The 17,622-nt window shown below is 48.7% G+C and overlaps 1 protein-coding gene across 1 annotated transcript in view; it reads left to right on the top strand.

Moving 5' to 3' along the window:
• Positions 1-17,622, top strand: part of TENM2 (teneurin transmembrane protein 2) — a 504,145-nt gene that overhangs the window by 170,767 nt on the left and 315,756 nt on the right. The window contains exon 4 of the mRNA XM_075542722.1: positions 2,896-3,134. Coding sequence (XP_075398837.1) covers positions 2,896-3,134 — 239 coding nt within the window. The remainder of the gene's footprint in view (positions 1-2,895; positions 3,135-17,622) is intronic.

Raw genomic sequence — 17,622 nt, forward strand, 5'->3', positions numbered from 1 at the left:
ACGCATGTTTCAGATTCCTTATGCTGTTCTGAAGAATTAATAACAAAAGCTACTCTCAATGTCGTGAGGGTGTATTGTGACACATACCTTTGGCAAAGTGCTTTGTCTACATGATCCTAGGTAATCCTTATGCCAAGCAGATATGAGGTGTCTGTTCTCTCATTAATCTCACTGTTCAAATGTGCACACGGAGGTTCTACAGAGCAACACTGAGTAACTTAACCAGGCTGACTCATGCAGGTGGAGTCCCACTAAGTCTCTAATTTAGGTGGGTCCCTTATCAAAGAGCTTCCTTATGATAATATGCCATACTGGGATCATTTAATTTTCATCAATCATTGAAATACTTCAAGGGTTTTGTTTTTAAAAAAACAAATGCCCGAATGTGTCCAATCCCCAAGAAAGTCTGCGAACCCCCAGTGCAGGTGCAGTGTGGTGTCACCCTTATAGAGATTTTCAAATCAGGAAAAATGGAGCTTTAATTCCAGAAATTCTGCTAGCTAACTCTCAGCTTCACCTTTCTCACCTGCAAATCAGGGATAGTAATCATGTCCTCTTGAAAGAGTTGATAGGAGTTTTAATTGCAAGTAAACATTTAGCATGGTAATCAGATGTGATCAATACATATCAACATGTAAGTGTATTGAAGATCAGAAGAGAGCGAGAAAACAATGATATGACATTTAAAAATTTTAAAACATAGTAAAATCACAAAACAATAAGTGAGGTCCATTCATTCATTCATTAAAGCTTTCACTTCCCTCCCCCACCCTCCTACACACGCACACACACACACGCACACACGCGCGAGGCTTTTACTTGGCTTCAGGAACCATAAAGATGAACAAGAAACAAAACAAGGTGAAACTCCTGGTCTCCAGACTCTAAACTATAAACTAGCCCTCACCTTAAGATCCTCTAACACACTCATATTTTCTGAAGACTAGTCATTGATTCAAACACATATGGCAAGTCACTTTTGAAGTCATAAAAGGCAGACATAAGAGTGAGGAAAAATCAATTGTCAGCAAGAGAGTTACTCGTCCTTGAAGTATCCTTGGGGGGAGAGTCTCCTGACCCCTGAAGAAGGGTTACATCCTCTGAGGTGTGATCAGCCACCCTATTACCTTGCTTTTACACCACCCCTGGGGCTCCCACGAGCTCCCTGCTCAATTGGTAGGTGAAGATGCTTCAAAAAAAGAACCATGATCCCATGATGTAGACCATCTCAGGACAGGAAGTGGGATGGAGAGTGGAACCCAGCGCAGGGACCAGAGAGGCAGTTAAAGGTACCATTGAAGAGCACAGATTCTTGTAGCTCGCTGGGTTAAATCTTTGGCTTGGCTAAACCTTACTCCTCAAACCTAAAGCGGAGAGATTAACAAAGTTGTGCGTTCACAATAGGTGTGACAGCATGTGTCGGGTTTCTCTCACCTAGCTCTCTAATAGTAGTGGTCCAATGGTCCAATGGGCGCCTTCCTACCAAAGACCCAGGTTCCATTCCCAGCCAGTGCCCTTCACACAGAGCAACCACCTTCTCTCGAGAGGCTTGCAGCTCACTGTGATACAGAAGAGGTTTCTCTAGCAGTGAAGCTACCAGACTAGGCCCCTCTTTCAAAGAATCAGCCCATGAATACCAGGCAGCATTTTGTTCCATTGTGCATTGGGTTGGCATGAATGGGGACTAACTTGACAGCGACTAGCAAAGACCACACATGAGAGCTATCATCACCATCATTGTCATCACCTCTGAGAGATTTACAGCAGTCCAATTGTTATACCTTTTCTCTGGGATGGTTGCTGGGAATGCAATGTATAGGTGAAACTATAAGCCATGCAAATTCATAGAATGAATACATGTCATCATCAAGTGTAACGGTTACCTTTTCAGTCTATGTAAGACTAATTAACTAGCACTATACTAAAGCCCTGGGAGAAAGACTTTCTACTCACACAAAGAGTTCTTGTCTCATAAATCCACGAGCAGGTCTACCCTATCCTATAGGGTCACGATGAGTCAACATCGACTCATTGACCGTGAGTTTTTTATACCAACACCCCCCAAATGCCACACCAGTTGCCATTGAGTTTATCCGGACTCGTGGCAATTTCAAGGACTGATTTTTCTGACGTAGAGTGGTATGAATTCCTTCTGAGCCACTGGATAGTCGGCTCTTACTTCCACCACCCAGAGAACTCCAGAATTGCGTTGTTGTTGCTAGGCTCTGACTCGCGGCAATCCCACAAGGGTTGCTGGTATATATTTACACCAGCACAAAACCCTGACCGGCCCATCCTCACAACAGTTCTTCCGCTTGAGCCCATTGTTGCAGTCACCGTGTCAATCCATCTCATCGAGAGCCTTCCTCTTAGTTGCCGCCTCTCCAGAACGATATTCAACAAAGAAGAAAGGCGCAAAGAAGGAATGGCAGACCTGTTGCCTTCTTGCTGATCCCAACTTACAGTGACACCCCCCCCCACACACCCCGTGTTTCAGAGTAGATCTGCGCTCCAAAGGTTCTTCAATAAGTGTCAGCCTAAGTAGATCACCAATGAGTCGATGTTGGTAACCAAGTGCTAACTGTGTGCACTACCCAGGAACCCAGAGGACTAGACAGTCAAGTCGCTTCTGACTCCCAGCAGACCCGTGTGACCAAAAGGACCGCCCATCGGGTTTCTTGGCTGTTTGTTATCTGCATGAAAGCTGCTGCGTGGGCCTTTCTCCCATGAGTCACCTGTTGCCCAGCAGCCAAAGGCATCACCACCATGCCACTAGGGCCCCTTCTGTAGGGCTACACCCATCAGAACAAGGGAGGGGGCATCCTAGCTAGACATCCCCCTGAGCCCCCACCCCCACCCCCAAGGCACTCTGACCCTCTCCTTTCTTCCTGGCAGGCACTTCCTCTTTAAGACGTCCTCGGGAAGCACCCCACTGTTCAGCAGCTCCTCTCCGGGGTACCCCCTGACCTCAGGGACAGTTTACACCCCACCACCCCGCCTCCTGCCCCGGAACACCTTCTCCAGGAAGGCCTTCAAGCTGAAGAAGCCGTCTAAATACTGCAGCTGGAAATGTGCCGCCCTGTCCGCCATCGCCGCGGCCCTCCTCTTGGCTATCCTGCTCGCCTATTTCATCGGTAAGTCTGGACCACGTGTTGGCCCAAGGAGCCAGGCGGCGACATGTTGGGGTGGGGCCGTGGGCCGGCAGATGCACAGGCCCTCTGCTGTTTGTACAATTTGCTTCTTGGCTCCTGAAAGAAGTAATAATGAGTGATGGATGGGAGTGATTTTTTTCCTCTTGAAATCCATTTAAATCTGATGAGTTTCTCCTTCAGGATTCTAAATGACATTTATCAGAACTGAAATTAAGCATCCTGACTGGATCCTTTCTTGGAGATGGGCTGGGAATTGTCATGCCCGCAAACCCATCCCTCACTCCCAAAGTAGCCGTCTGCCTCCTCCATCATTGCATTTGAACCCATGTGTTTGCTCCAGTATCCATGCAGCGCAGGTTAACTGCAGCCAAATAGAAACCCAAGAGAAGGAGAGTGATGGCAGGGTTGAGAACATCTTGACCCCTGGGAGAGCCAAGCAGCGAGTTCATTCTCCGAGCAGTGGTACCGGCACAGGATGGGCATGGGAGGCCAGAACATGCAACCCCGTCTTTGTGCAGAATCAAAGAGCCCCGATATGATTGACCTGGTCCACATCCTTAGGCTCTGTCCTTTCAGTCTCAACCACATCTCACCCCCTGCTCCTGGATCGAGTCAGGTCTCCCTCTCATGCTGGCTGCGCGCCTGCTGGCTCAGAGCAGGACTCCGGGTAGTGGCTTGGTGAGGTTGCTGGGGCCCCTTGATTCCCATGCCACTGATGTTGGGTTGTACTTGTGGGGGGTAGCCATGGAACCATGGAAAGCAACAGATGCTGAGGGCTGGGGGCAGGGTGCCACAGGCAAATCAGCATTCTGGGCCGGACCCAAATTCCGCTTGCAGCTCCTGGCCCGACAAAGAGCCCCAGTCCTGCTGCTCTGTCAGCAGAGCCTGCCAGTGGCAGTCTTCCTGGCCCAGGAAGGGGCCAGGCCATGGTGAAGTTTGCTGAAGCTTATTTGAAACACTTGACGGTTCAACTTGGCTTCAGGGCAGCCCTGGCCAGCCCTCTCAGTTCATCTGTGCCATTTCACAATGTCCAAAGGAAGCCAACTCCCTAGTAGTCCTTAGCCCTGCTGCTGGAGCCACTCGCATTTCAGAGGAAACAGTGAGTTCCTCTGACCATGCTAGCCTGCCCCTTCTTCTACACAAGCCCTTCCCACCTCCCTCAGTGTGATGGCTTCCACTCTTCCTTTATCTTCAGGCAGTCCCAGCGGCACGATGCCTATCAGACAACAAACTGGTCCAATAATTCAAACCTTCCAACCCACGCTGGCCTGATGGCAGAGGGAAGTGACTGCCCATGCCAAGACACCTGGGGCCCAGCCCATAGTAGACCAGGACATGCCAAATTTTGCTGTGCATTTTCCATCATATACCTGTGCTTACTATGAGAAGTGGAGAAAAAAGGGTTTTCTATTCCTGACCAGTTACATTTCCCAGGAATGCCCTCCAAAATCAAGGAAAATTACCCCCCAGAGAAGGCAGCATGCCTACCTGGCTGGGGCTTTGCCAAGTCCTCTGGGGAAAGCCCAGCTCTCCAGAGGGGCCTGACATGGAAGCTGGGCCTTTTTCTCGCTTAGCTCTCTGGTGAATAATGGTTGGCCCCGGGAAGCAAGGCCAAGAGCATCTTTGGCCCCTCTGAATGACTTGAGTCGACTCTTATGTTGTTCGCGGTGGTTGTGAGCAATTCCTCAGGTAGCTGCTCCGGGGGCTCAGCAGAAACAAATTAAGTGCGCCTTTGGGCATGAGGTCTTTGCGTGATTTGGCTTTGTGTCAGAAACTTCTAAAGGGTTCCGTGTGCTCACTTTTCAGGTTTAATGATTCACTGGGTTCAGGGACACCATAGGGAGCCTAGATATAGGAATTGAGATACCACCTGCCTCTGCCAATAGCATCCCCAGTGCGCCTCCAACTCCGCTCGCAGGAAGGAGATAGATGGTTACTGGCTGATTTATTGAGCTTGATAGTTAAAATATAATAGCTTTCTGTAAGGGTGATCTTACAGAGTGAGAGTTTAATGTTTTAATCAAGTGTATAAGTTATAAATGATGGATTAGGAAACATATTTATCTTCAGTCTGGAAGCTACTGCAAGCTGGACCCGAGCATCTTAGATGGGTTTATTAGTTTATAATCCATCATTCCCAATTATGTATGCTTTAGGTACAATTAGGCTTTGACCCTGGCATATTGAAGAATAGTTTGTGACTCAGAATGAGGGATGTCACCACAGGCCAGTGTCCTCGGCAGAAAGGCCTAGAGCGTGGAGCTAAATAGAGGCTGTCTGGAGACCGCACTGAGGAGCTCAGAAAGCATGATGGTGCGTCTGAAGCTGGAGGGCTGACCTTGACCCCAGAGCCTCCTTCCCTCTTAGCTGTGACAAAGCTGCTTGCCTCTGGGCTTTGGCTTCCTAAGTTCAAAATGGGGGGGGGGGGGTGTATGATGCTTCTTTACATGCAGGAACGCTCAAGTGTCGTGAGGATTAATTAATGTGTAGAAATCACTTTGAAGATGAAAAGCGGTATATTATTAATTACAGAGCTGCAGGGGCATAAGCTGTGTCGCAAATGCAGAGGAGAGTGATGTTGGGAGCCATGAGGGGTGGCATCTCCCTAGAACCCAAGCCAACAAGAGAAGGGCAGGAGCTACCATGAAATCCGATGCCCTCCTGTTCGCTGTCTTGCTATCCTGCACCCATTCCGTCTCCCACATGGCTCAGAGTTCTGCCGACAACATGACAGGTCCTGAAATTGAAGCCTCAGCCTGAGACTTTCATGGACAGACCCTGGGTTCAGGCCTGCCAGGAGCTATGACAAACAGGTCAAATTATCTTCCTTGCATGTTCAGACCCATCAGGAGAAAGCTTTCCAGAAATGAGCAATTTGGAGTAGTTCAGCCTCATGTCAAGTTCTTCCACAGATCCAGGCATGTGGGTGGGTGTCGAAGAAAAATGTTGCCAGCCCTGAGACATATTGGGAAATGTGAGCCTTTATCAACGCCAGGGAACGTCATCCCCCAGTTCCTGTTCCCACAACCGGGGTCTGGGACCTTTTCGGATACTCTTCCATCGGAGCCGTCCAGTGTCAAATGCTCCCCGCAGATGCAGCCTGGACCATGTGCTCTGAAGAGCTGTGTAAACTTTTCCAGGCCTCCAGGGAAGCCCCAGGGTGGCATTCTGCCTCAGGCCTGCCTGATGCCAGAGAAACTGGGGGTAGGAGAGCGTGGCTATGAAATGAAGACTGCTCTCTGCTCAGGGACCTGCTTCATCTCTGCGGGCACCTCTGTCACCTGCAACATCGGGCACCTATCTCCATTCCAGGGCGTTTGCATCATCTCACCTGGGTTTCCTACCTGCCTTAGAACAATTGAACACGTGGTACGTGCAGGTGGCAGCTCTACTGCTCCTTGCGATTGAGTTGGCTGTGACGCATGGTGCCCCCCTAAGCGAGGCGTGCCATCCTCCTGGTGGCGGGTATGCGTGAGTCCACTTTGGAAGGCCCCGTGTATCTTGAGGTTTCCCCACTGCCTGACCATATCCTATTGCGACCCCCAGGGCGCCCGTTGCACTGTTTTGAGAAGCTGGCCGCAGGCTTTTCTTTCTTTCTAGTCTGCCTTAGCCTGGAAGCTTTGTTGAAACCTGTCCCCATGAGGGACCCAGATGGTATTGGAAATCCCAGCGGCATAGCTTCCAGCACCATAGCAACACCCGAGCCACCACCTTATGGAAAGCTGATGGTTGAGTGGTATCTGCCTAGTACCTAAGAGGTGTTCCCCTTACACTTCCTTAGAAATGCTGACTTTTCCATTTATAGCACTTTCAGCTCATCATTCAACTGCATCCATGTCCCTGTCTTCCCACACACAACGCATTGCAACCACCGGGGAGCACTGGATGCTGATGCCCAGAGTCTGAATCGCACAGCTCATTGGTTGTAGGGTCAGACTTAGCCCTCGATTGCCGGGTGCCCATTCTAACACCCCTCCCTCAGATCTTCACTCCTCAAAGACAAACTGTCTACTCAACTCACGGCGACATTATAGAACAGTGAAACTGTCCCTTTGTGTTTCCCAGGCTGTAAATCGTTCTCCTAAATTGCCGCTGGTCCTTTGGACCTGCTGACCCTGTGGTTAGCAGGCTAACAGATGAGCCAGTACCCCGCCCAGGCTCCTCCCTCTCTCCTCGAGATGGCAGCTCTTTGCCTGAGTTTCTAAGTGCTGTATGGAACTTCCATATGCTTCCTTCAGCCACCAAGGTTTGTCTTCCCTCCTGATGGGCCTCAGCCCCTCACAGGACCCCTGGTAGCATGGCAGAGAAGCACTCACCTGCTACCCCAAACGTAGGCCGTTCCAAGGCTCTCGGCCCAAGAAAGACCTGCCAATGGGAACGATCACGCCACAAAGACCCTCAGGAGAACCTCTACAATGTCACAGGGGTCCCCCGTAGACAAAATTCCCTCCAGGGCACTCACCCATCCTAACAATCATTTTTTAATATAGCCAATACATGCCATCGTTCCTCCTGTGCCTCCGCCCCTCCCCTCCCTTCCTGTTTTTACGGAAGTCTCCTGCTACAGGGATGGGCAAACTTTTTCTGGGAAGAGCTTGATAGTCAATATCTCTGGCTCTGTGGGCCCTATGAGCTCCCCAACAGCTCCTCAGCTCAGAGGGGGATCAGCCGGGGGGGGGGGCATGTCAGCAAACAGGCACAGCCAAACACCAAGACCGACACAATGAGTAACACTCAGGATGGGCTTTTCTGTAATTTTCACACGGGGCCCAATGTCCTTCTTCTGTTATTTGTTTCTTTGTTAATTCAACTCTCTCAAACGTGAAGACAGTTGATGAGCTCATGGACTCTTCCAAAACAAAACAACAACACCCATGTGGAGGGCTGGCACCCCGTCGCTGGAAACCCCTGTGTGGTTGTCTTAATGTTCTAGTCCTAAGAATAGCTGTAAAGGATGTTTCCATCTTAATTAAAAAGAAAGAAAGAAAATTGCTTTCAGACTGGCAAAGAGTCTAACCATATGTCCACTGTAAATGAAACAGATGATTGGCACTTTCGGATGCTGCTCTCTCGTTTCATAATGAATAATTACACTGACTTTTTTGCCCAAACTGAAAAGTTGGGAAAACAAGCAACCGTTCCTCTGAGGTGAGAACTTCCTAGAGCGGTGCTTCTCAACCTTCCTCAAGCCTCGACCATTTCATACGATTCCTCCTGTGGTGGTGACCCCAATCTTAAAATTATTTCCGTTGCTACTTCATAACTGTGATTTTGCTAAGGTTATGAATTGAGCAACCCCTGTGAAAGGGTCGTTTGACCCCCCCAAAGGGGTCATGACCCACAGGTTGAGAACCGCTGTGACCGAGAGGATAAGTCTCTCCCTCCTGTCCCTGCTGCTGCTGCTGTGGCAGGCCATGGCACGGGCTCATGAGTAAGCACGAAGCATCACCCATCCTGTGCCACCGTCAGTCATCACTGTGGCGTTGGAGCCCACGGTTGCAGCCACTGTGTCCATCCCTCCGAATGGTGTCCCGTGTCATTCGACTGCTCAAGTCCCTGCCCCAGCCCACTGCGGAGTAGAATTGCCTAGTCATGCTTCAGGCCCCTCGCGTTTCTCCTCCGACTACCGTTACTGCGGCTTCTTCTGCAGCATCTTGGCCTGCTTTTCCCGCCGGGTGGCTTCGTCGCAGAAGCGGTGCGGCAGGTTGCAGCCGGGCTGAGTCCCTGGATGGCATCGTGGCTGTCTGTGGCAGCGCCGCCATAGAGTAGGTCTGGAACGGGAATCGAGTCCGGCTCACGGTGGCCCTGCATGTGTCAGAAGAGAACCACTCTCCTGACAGTTGCAGGGGCTGACTTTCTTAAACGGATTGCACGTCTTTTGTCTTAGTCATCTTAGGATAGGCTCGAACCTCTGACCTTACGGTTTGTACCACACAGCAGCTCCCGAGTAGATCTGGTTCCCTTAAGGACAGAGAATATTCACCCAGGCAGCAAGAAAGATGCTGCCCCTGAATCGGCTAAGTCCAGATGATTCTCATTAGAGAACCAGCACTCTGTTAGGCCTGGGACTGTCACGGTGAGCTAGGAACAGTATATGTCAGCCCAGAGCTTCTGCCCCAAACTTTTCAGGTGGTTTTGGGGGGGGGGAGTGGAGTGGGGGACAGGGCAGTAGAGAGAGAGCAGTAGAGAGAGAGAGGAACATTTATGTCATCCTGAATTAGTTTGTAGCTCCTCAGATCTCTGCCAAACTAAAATACATATATATATATATATATTAGAAAGTCACCTTGTCTTTTTTCACTACAGTAATTCCTGCCAAATATGAGATACGGTGTTTTAAGTAAGCTGCCGAGTGCTCTGCTTTCTGCGGCTCCGACTTTGATCTGGGAAGAACGCGGGCCATCAACATGTCAGGATGTTAAAAGTGTGGTAATTTTGGGTGCTTTCAGTTTCTTTTGAAAACAATGAGAGATTATTTTCTATGGAAACTAAAAGCCTACAATGTGCTTAAAGTTGCTTCACCTGAAAATTGATATGTTGAGACTCACACTGATGAATCCTGCATGCGGCTGCTATCTTGTGTATTCCCATCTCGCTCAACAGAGCAGGTTTGGGGAAAATATGAAGTCAATGACAGCCTGATGAGAGCGTACACTTCCCTGGCGTCCGCTGGGGAGGGTACCGCAGTCTCGGGGAAGGCGTTGGTCCTTCCTGCTCCAGCATGCTGCTCTCGGACCCTCCACGCTGTCAGACGCCAAGCCTTTGGTGCCTTCAGGAAGGAGGCGGCCAGCCCTTTCTCTGAGGCCTCTGGGTGGACGCCCTCTCCCCCTCTCCTGTGATCAGCCAGGCCAGCTGATCACTGGCACCGCTCTAGGAGTCAGCGGACATTCTGGAGAAGTGGCCGCGCTGACCCTCCTGTACACATTCCAAAGCATGCATTTGCCGCCCATCGTTTAGAGAGCAATGTGTTCCAGATTAAATCTAGACCGTTCAGAAAATAACATTACTGTGCTCCTCCCTGGCCCTAGATGGTCAGACGTGGTTGTTAAGTGCACACCGGAAAAGATTGCTGCCCACAAATAAGTCAGGGGACCCAGTTACGTTATCTGTTCAGATGTTCGTAGCAGACTCCTTATTGAGTAGATATGCTAATGTTTTCCTAACGCGGTTATAAAGTCCCCTCTGAGCTCAGCCGGCCTGTCTTTGGCACTGGGCTTCCTATTGCCTCGGTGTGCACCTGTGGTCGCAGGGCCTGTCTTGTTCCAAAAGGCCAATGAAGTCATTCAGTGGGTCTCTGTCACCTAGCATCCACGGGCCACTCTCTGTGTCTCCTAATGAGCACCAAGGGGGAGAAGGGCGATTTGCAGTAAAAGATCGGTCCTCTTTAAAAAGGTGCAAGTTGACCTGAAGCCGTCGCACTGACCCCAAGTTGGGAAATATAAAATGTTTTCAGGGGGGCTGCTCAGAAACTGAATTGTCCCACTCAAGACAGCTGCCAGACATGAAGGTGGCCAGCCAACTCAGGCTTGTCTCGTCCTAGCATCCAACAGTGCAGGTGACCCTGACCCCCATGTCCCCAAGAGCATCTGAGTAGAATTGTGCCACCCGGGGTCCTCACTGGCTGCCTTTTCCAACTCACAGCCCGGGGTTATTCTTCTAAGCCATGTCTGCGTGGCCTTGAACCTCCAACCTTTCACTTTCAGCTAGCTACCTGCAAGTTCACCGTGTGCCCCCTCCAGAGGCAGCCAGTGGGCAAAGACAGTGGGTGAGGAAGATGAAGCAACCCTTAGCCCCAACTTGGCAACAAATGAATAAAAAACCTACTGCCATTGAGTTGACGACCTCAGAGCAACCCTGTAGGACAGAGGGGAACTGAGCCACAGGGCGTCCAAGGCTGCAGTCTCTAAGGAAGCAGGAGGCTGCCTCTTTCTCCCTTAGTGTGGTCAGCGGAGTCTAACCACCTTTCCGTTGGCAGCCCAACACTGACGGCCCCACACCATCCAGGCTCCTTCAGACATGGTCAGTCCAAAATACCCACTGTCGTCAGGTCTGTCCTGACTCAGTCATAATGACATTATATAAGGTAAATATATAGGAAAATATAAATGAATGAATATGATAAATATACAAGTAAATCATTGTGAGATTAGACAGGCTCATCTTTCTCCTGAGGCGTGCCTGTTGGGTTTGACCCACAGACCTTACAATTAACAGCCAGCACCAAATCTAGAGCCGCGTGGGACCCCTCTCCAAACTTGTTTACCAAAAAAATCAAACTCATCGCCATTAGTCCATGCTGACTCATACTGACCCTTCAGGACAGGATAGAACTGCCCCCTGGGAGTTTCCAAGACTGTCTCTTGACAAGAGTAGAAAGACCGGTCTTTCTCCCTTTAACTCGATAGTACATCTCAATACAGAACCAGCAGGAGTGAGTTAATGTAGCAACTCCTTGCTGCTTAAGAGATATGAAGAGACTGTGATCTAAGGGCCTGGCTCAGGTTGTCTCCACAGTGAATGAGCTGAATGTAGAGTGTGTGAATCTGGGTGGACTAGAGAAACAAATTCATAAACACACATATATGTATAAGAAAGAGCTTTATATTCAAGAGCAATTGAATATTGAGTAAACATCCCAGCCCAGTCCAGATCAAGTCCATAAGTCCAGTATTAGCCTAATAGGCCGATAACCAGTTTATAAATTCCTCTTCAGACTCAAGAAGCACATGCAATGACGCTGAATGCAGGTAGATCACAGGCCGGTGGGTGGAGAGTCTTGTGGATCCGGTGGCGGTGTAAGCATCTCAGTTCTGACAGGGGTCTCCATGTGGCTTCTCCAGCTCTGAGGCTCTGGCTGTCATGAGTCTGTCTCCAAGTAGCTTGAATGTCTTGCAGGGACTGAGCATGTGTCCTCCCGCCAACAAGCTATTTATCTCCTTCATGCCTCCAAATGAGGTCATCAAGCTGTGGCCTGATTGACAGGCCAAACACCACCTCTTCACTCATAAGTCTCGAATTGACAGTATATTATGTAACTACCACATTGGGTGTTTACCTTCTATTCCCACTTGAATCAGCACTCAAGCCTTTGTCCTGAATGCCCTCTGTAACCATTATCTCACTAGCAGGTACCAGTCCAGAGCACCAATGAGCTCTAGGGACACCTGCTCGACCGACTCTATTTGATCAGGTCCCTTAGGTACAACAATGATCAGGCCCAGACCTTTTCCCTCTCCATTCCCCCAAAAGCAACACACACACACACACACACACACACACACACACCATCCATGGCCACAAGTTGATTCCAACTCACATTGGATCAGAGTAGAACTGTGCTCTGTAGGGCTTTCAGTGGCTAATTTTTGAGAAGTAGATCATCAGGCTTTTCTTCTTAGAGCAACTCTGGGTGGGTTGGACGCCCCCACCAACCTTTTAGTTAATAGTTGCACGTGTAACTGTGTCACCAGGGACAAGGAGCTTTTCAATTCCTTCATGCTAGCTTCATGATTTAGGGCGCCAGGCACAGCTTCTGATGCCCTGTAAACAAATATGATTTCAGTCTGCAGTGGACCCGCTATACAGTCACAGAGGTGCTGCGTTGGTGGTTAGACAGAGGTGCTGCGTTGGTGGTTAGACAGAGGTGCTGCGTTGGTGGTTAGACAGAGGTGCTGCGTTGGCTGCAGTAGAAAGCCCACGTGAGCTTTGGTATCAGAGAGACCTGGGTTCAAATGCTAATTTGGTGACATAAGAGCCATGTGACTGTGGGTGTGCTCTTTTAGCTCGCTGCACCATCATTTCCTCATCCCCCAAAGGAGGATAAGTCCTAAATTCTAAGGACGCATCCAGTGCTCACTGAAATGACACATGCGTACAAGTCTCCTTCAAACCGAGTGTCTCATCAGTTACGAGAAGCGCCCTCCTGTACACACCCCTACCCGGGAAGAAAGGCGGCCAGTTACTCTCTGGCACAACCTGTGAGCATTCACCATTTGTAATGTGTATCTCTGGAAAGAGGTAGCCCCTGACCACCTCATCTCCTGCCGTAGCAGTGTGACGAGGTTCACAACCAAGCCTCCACAACAGATGGCTGCCTCGCCAGCAACGATGGTAGGACCACGCAGGTGATCAGATGTGTTCTGATTTCAGAGATATGGACATGTGATGAAAATAAAATGAGTCTTAGTATCTGTGAAATATGCTGGTACCTGATACACTATAAAGGAGCCCTGGTGGTGTAGTAGGTTACATGTTGGGCTGCTAACCACAAGGTCGGTGGTTCAAACATGCCAGCTGCTCTTTGGGAGAAAGATGAGGCTTTCTGGTCCTGTAAAGATTTACTGTCTCAGAGACCCAGAGGGAGAGTTCTACTCTGTCCTAAAGGGTCATTGGGTGTCAACTGCCTCCATGGTGGGGAGTGTGTTTCATTTGCTTTTTGAGCTTGGCACACTGTAGAAACTTAATAACTCTGAGCCTCCCTAGAGTAGGTGCTGAGGTTGGGTGCTCAGCACCTAGGTGCTCAGCTAGCCATTCTTTAACCATTGCAACACCTGCGTCCAACACCTTGCAGGTAAGTGGTCCTCATGAGAGCACTCTAAGACACTCTTGGGAAGATGCTGTTCCATTTAATTCCATTTTTCACCCAATTTTGAATCCCCCTAATAGTTATTGATTTAATGAGTATTGATTGATTAGGGTTAGGGCTAAGTTAGACCATCTGTGAAAGGCATTTTCCTCTCTCTCTTCCAGCCCCACTTAGAGGGAAATTTCTGACTCCCTCGTGTTGTTCTTGTGTCTTTGCCCAAATTGTATTTCCCATTTAGAAAGCAGTTAGGCAAAAGCACAGTTTGGGGGTTCGTGTAAGCACCCCATTTAAAGCCTCTAGCAGGAATCTGCAATTCCCTGAAACAGAGAGAGAGAGAGCCAGCAGAGTGAAACTGGGAAGTGTTTGTAAAGTCTGGCACCCGGCCACCACTTGGCACTCACTTACGAAAGCGGAGCAGAATGTGGTGGGAGTTCAAGGTGAAGAACAAATAATGGCCTCAATCTGAACGTCTCCTGGCTGTTCCTCTGTGAAGAGGATGTGCTAAGGAATGAAAGCAATTGCTACCATGCACCAAATAGAGAAAGAACTATTATATGGTGAATTAGGACTGTGTACACAAAGCATACAGGATCTTTTCTACTCTGAAATGCCCGGCCTCGCTGTGTAGGACCAAACAACAGAAACAGAACCTCAAAGCAAACTTTTAAAACATGCATGTTTCTGTCCAGGTCACCACATCCCAGTTTGCATTGTACTCTCTAGCAGCAGTTTCTGTAGACAAAATGCATATTTTCACTTGAGCCCATTTTTTTTCACCAGAAAATGCAACCCAAAACTAAACCCGATGTCATTGAGATGATTCTGACTCAGACTGGCCCTTTAAAACAGAGTGGAACTGCCCAGTGGGTTTCCAGACTGACCATCTTCATAAGAACAGAGAGCCTTAGCAGTTTTGAACCGCTGACCTGGAAGTTAGCAGCCCAATATGTAACCACTGCGCCACTGGGGCTCCTTTCATCGAAAAATAGTTTATTGCGTTACATATAATATTTAATGATATTACTCTACCCCAAAATCCACTGCCATGGAGTTGATTCCACTCCTTAGTGGCCCCATACAGGGTTTTGAAAACTGTAAATCTTTATGGGGCACGCAGCCTCATCTTTCTCCCATGAGGTGGCTGATGGGTTTGAAGCCCCAGCAGTATGATATCTAACCAACAATGCTACCAGGACTTCTTCTCTTCTATAATATTATATTCCTATTACAGTAATTATGTCTCATAATAAGAGAGCAAATGGTCCATCAATTATATTAACACATTTAAGATTATCATAGAAAGAAGATCATGCATTGCATGTTCCACTAACTTCATTTATTATCTCATCAACTTCCTTAGCCTTAAAAAAGAAATAGAATGTATCCAAAAATATAACAGTGCTAATTGAGGCATCAGGTAGAAAAGAGCTTGGCTAAAGAAAACGCTGGCTTCTTTCCATAGCAAGAGGAAGATACTTATCATGAAGCTCAAAAGCTCACTACCATCAGGTCAGTTCCACCTCATAGGGACCCTGCAGGACAGGGGAGAACCACCACTGAGGCTTTCCCAGACTGCAACGCTTTCTGGGAGTAGACAGCCTCTGCTCTCTCAGTGGAGCAGCTGGTGGTTTCAAACTGCCAACCTGGTCATTAGCAGCCCAACTCATAACCCACTGGCGCAAGGACTCCCTGTACTTACAATCAGTATCATGTCAGGGAGAAAGATGAGCCTCTCGGCTCCTGGGAAGAGCTACCATCCGGGAAAACTCAAGGACCACTTCGACCCTGTCCTTTACGATCACGATGAGCAGCCATGGACTCAACAGTCACGCGTTTGGTCTGTTTTAGCACCCTTTCACTTCTTCCTGAAAACCAAAGTGGCCCTGAGCAGGGACGCTAAGCGGTGCCTCCAGGCTCTGCAGTGCTTTCGTCCGGGTTCTCGTCTCAACTGTCAGGGCAGGTAAGCACCTTCCCTTGGGATGGGTGTGCAGGGGAGTTAGGTCATGTGTGGGCAGATTTGTGCAAACATGCTTGGCCCTCTGAGAGGTTCCGGGCTTCATAGGACAAAGGCATAGTCCCCTGCTTTTGCCTCCGCAGTCCTGATGCAACTCTCTCCGCTTGCTTGCTTCTCTTTCACCACGAGCATTAATGATTAGGTTAGACTTGCTTACGTGCATTCCGAGGGGATAGGTAAGAGGCCACGTGGCAAGTGCGTGCTAGTCTCAGGCCACGAGAAACACGGTGGCACGGCTCAGGGACTTGTGGGGTTGTCTTTGAATTAGGTGTGTTGTTTCAAAAGTGGCCGCAAGGCTCCTCTCTGCCCCAGATTTCTCAAACATGGACTTCTGGGGCATTCTCTGAAATTAGATGATGTGGATTTAAGCTTCCTTCTAATTTGTAGACTTGCCAAACCTCAAGAGGGTTTGGGGTTAAAGACTGTTTTTGTTTTACCAGGAAAGAAAGTCTTGTAGCTTTATATGCTAATTGTATGTACTATTAAATTGATATGAATTAATGTAAAATGTGTTACATTTAGGTATATTAATTTTATATGTTTCCATTGGGCAAGGAATTTTATCTAGGAAAATGGTTGGCCAGCCACATGCGATGCTAGGACCTACTATCCAGCTTTGGAATCCAGAACATTTTTAGTTGAAATGTTCTTCTAGGCACAGAAGCTAATAAGCAACCCTGTAACATAGTACAGTTAATAGGAGGCTTTAGAGAGCCTGGAGTAAGGTGTGTTCTGCATAAAAGGTCCGTGCCAGGTGTTAATCAGGCACGCAGAAGTAACAGAGGGTAGCTGAGTCTCGCTTTTCCCAGTCGACGACGGGGCAGCAAATGGAAGTATCGAACTAAAAGGCTTTTTATTACGTAACTCACTGGCATGAGTCCGTCATCCCCCACTCCCACCTTTTATTTTTTTTCCCCTTACAATCTCCTTCAGAAATCTGGCATGGTCTAAAAACTGCACAGCAAGACACTGAGGTGATTTGTATCCATTTACTCCTTATTTTGTCAAATGACATTGTTTCTCCCTCTCTTGCATTTACTGCTAAAAACATCATTGTCCAAGAAATAGGAATAACGGCCAAAGAGAATGAAGTGAAGTGAAGAGAAGTTAGAAATATGCCCAAGCAGCGGTGGACTGAACAGTTATAAAGGTTAAGCAGCAACACGAACTCTGCAGTGCCACCCCGTGTGCACGAGGGGCGTGGAACGGTGAAGAACACAAGCAGGGGGTGGGGGGGGGCGACACCCAGCCCACCAAATGACACATTAGATTCCACACCACTTCTTGAACCACAAAAGCCAACCAGGGTCACGGATGAAAAGCCGTCGTTGAAACTTGAGGGGCTGTTTCACCAGCTTCTCTTACCTCGTGAAGCTTTTGTTTCCCTCACAAACTGCTTAGCTCAACAGACATGGACAGACATTTATCCAAATAAATCAGAAGGCTGCCATTGAAAAGGAAATTGCATTTAAAGACCCAGCAGGCTGTGACCAAATAGAGGAGGGTAACATGTCTGCTGTCGAGCATCAGTCTACATTTCAAATCCAGCGTGAAGAGGGCGCTTTACAAATACCTCCTTCAGCAAAGCCATGTGTCACCAAGGGAGTTGATCTTCTGTTGTGTCTACCTGATAATGGGTAATCCAGCTACCATCTTTCCTCCTAAAATGATGTAAGGGTTGGAAGAATGAGCGCAGGTGCACATTCCCAGGGGAGCAGTGACAGTCCGGGATTGAGCACCCCTTAGTCTTCAGCTGCTGTGGGCGTGGGACTGGTCCTGGTAGTCAAGCGAGGCTCTTCCTACGAGTCTTCCTTTCGAGCCTCATCAGCTTGTCCATAGGAAGGAGGAGAAATGTGGAATCCCAGGTCTTT

The sequence above is a fragment of the Tenrec ecaudatus genome, chromosome 2, assembly GCF_050624435.1.
Source record: "Tenrec ecaudatus isolate mTenEca1 chromosome 2, mTenEca1.hap1, whole genome shotgun sequence".
Classification (NCBI taxonomy): Eukaryota; Metazoa; Chordata; class Mammalia; order Afrosoricida; family Tenrecidae; genus Tenrec; species Tenrec ecaudatus.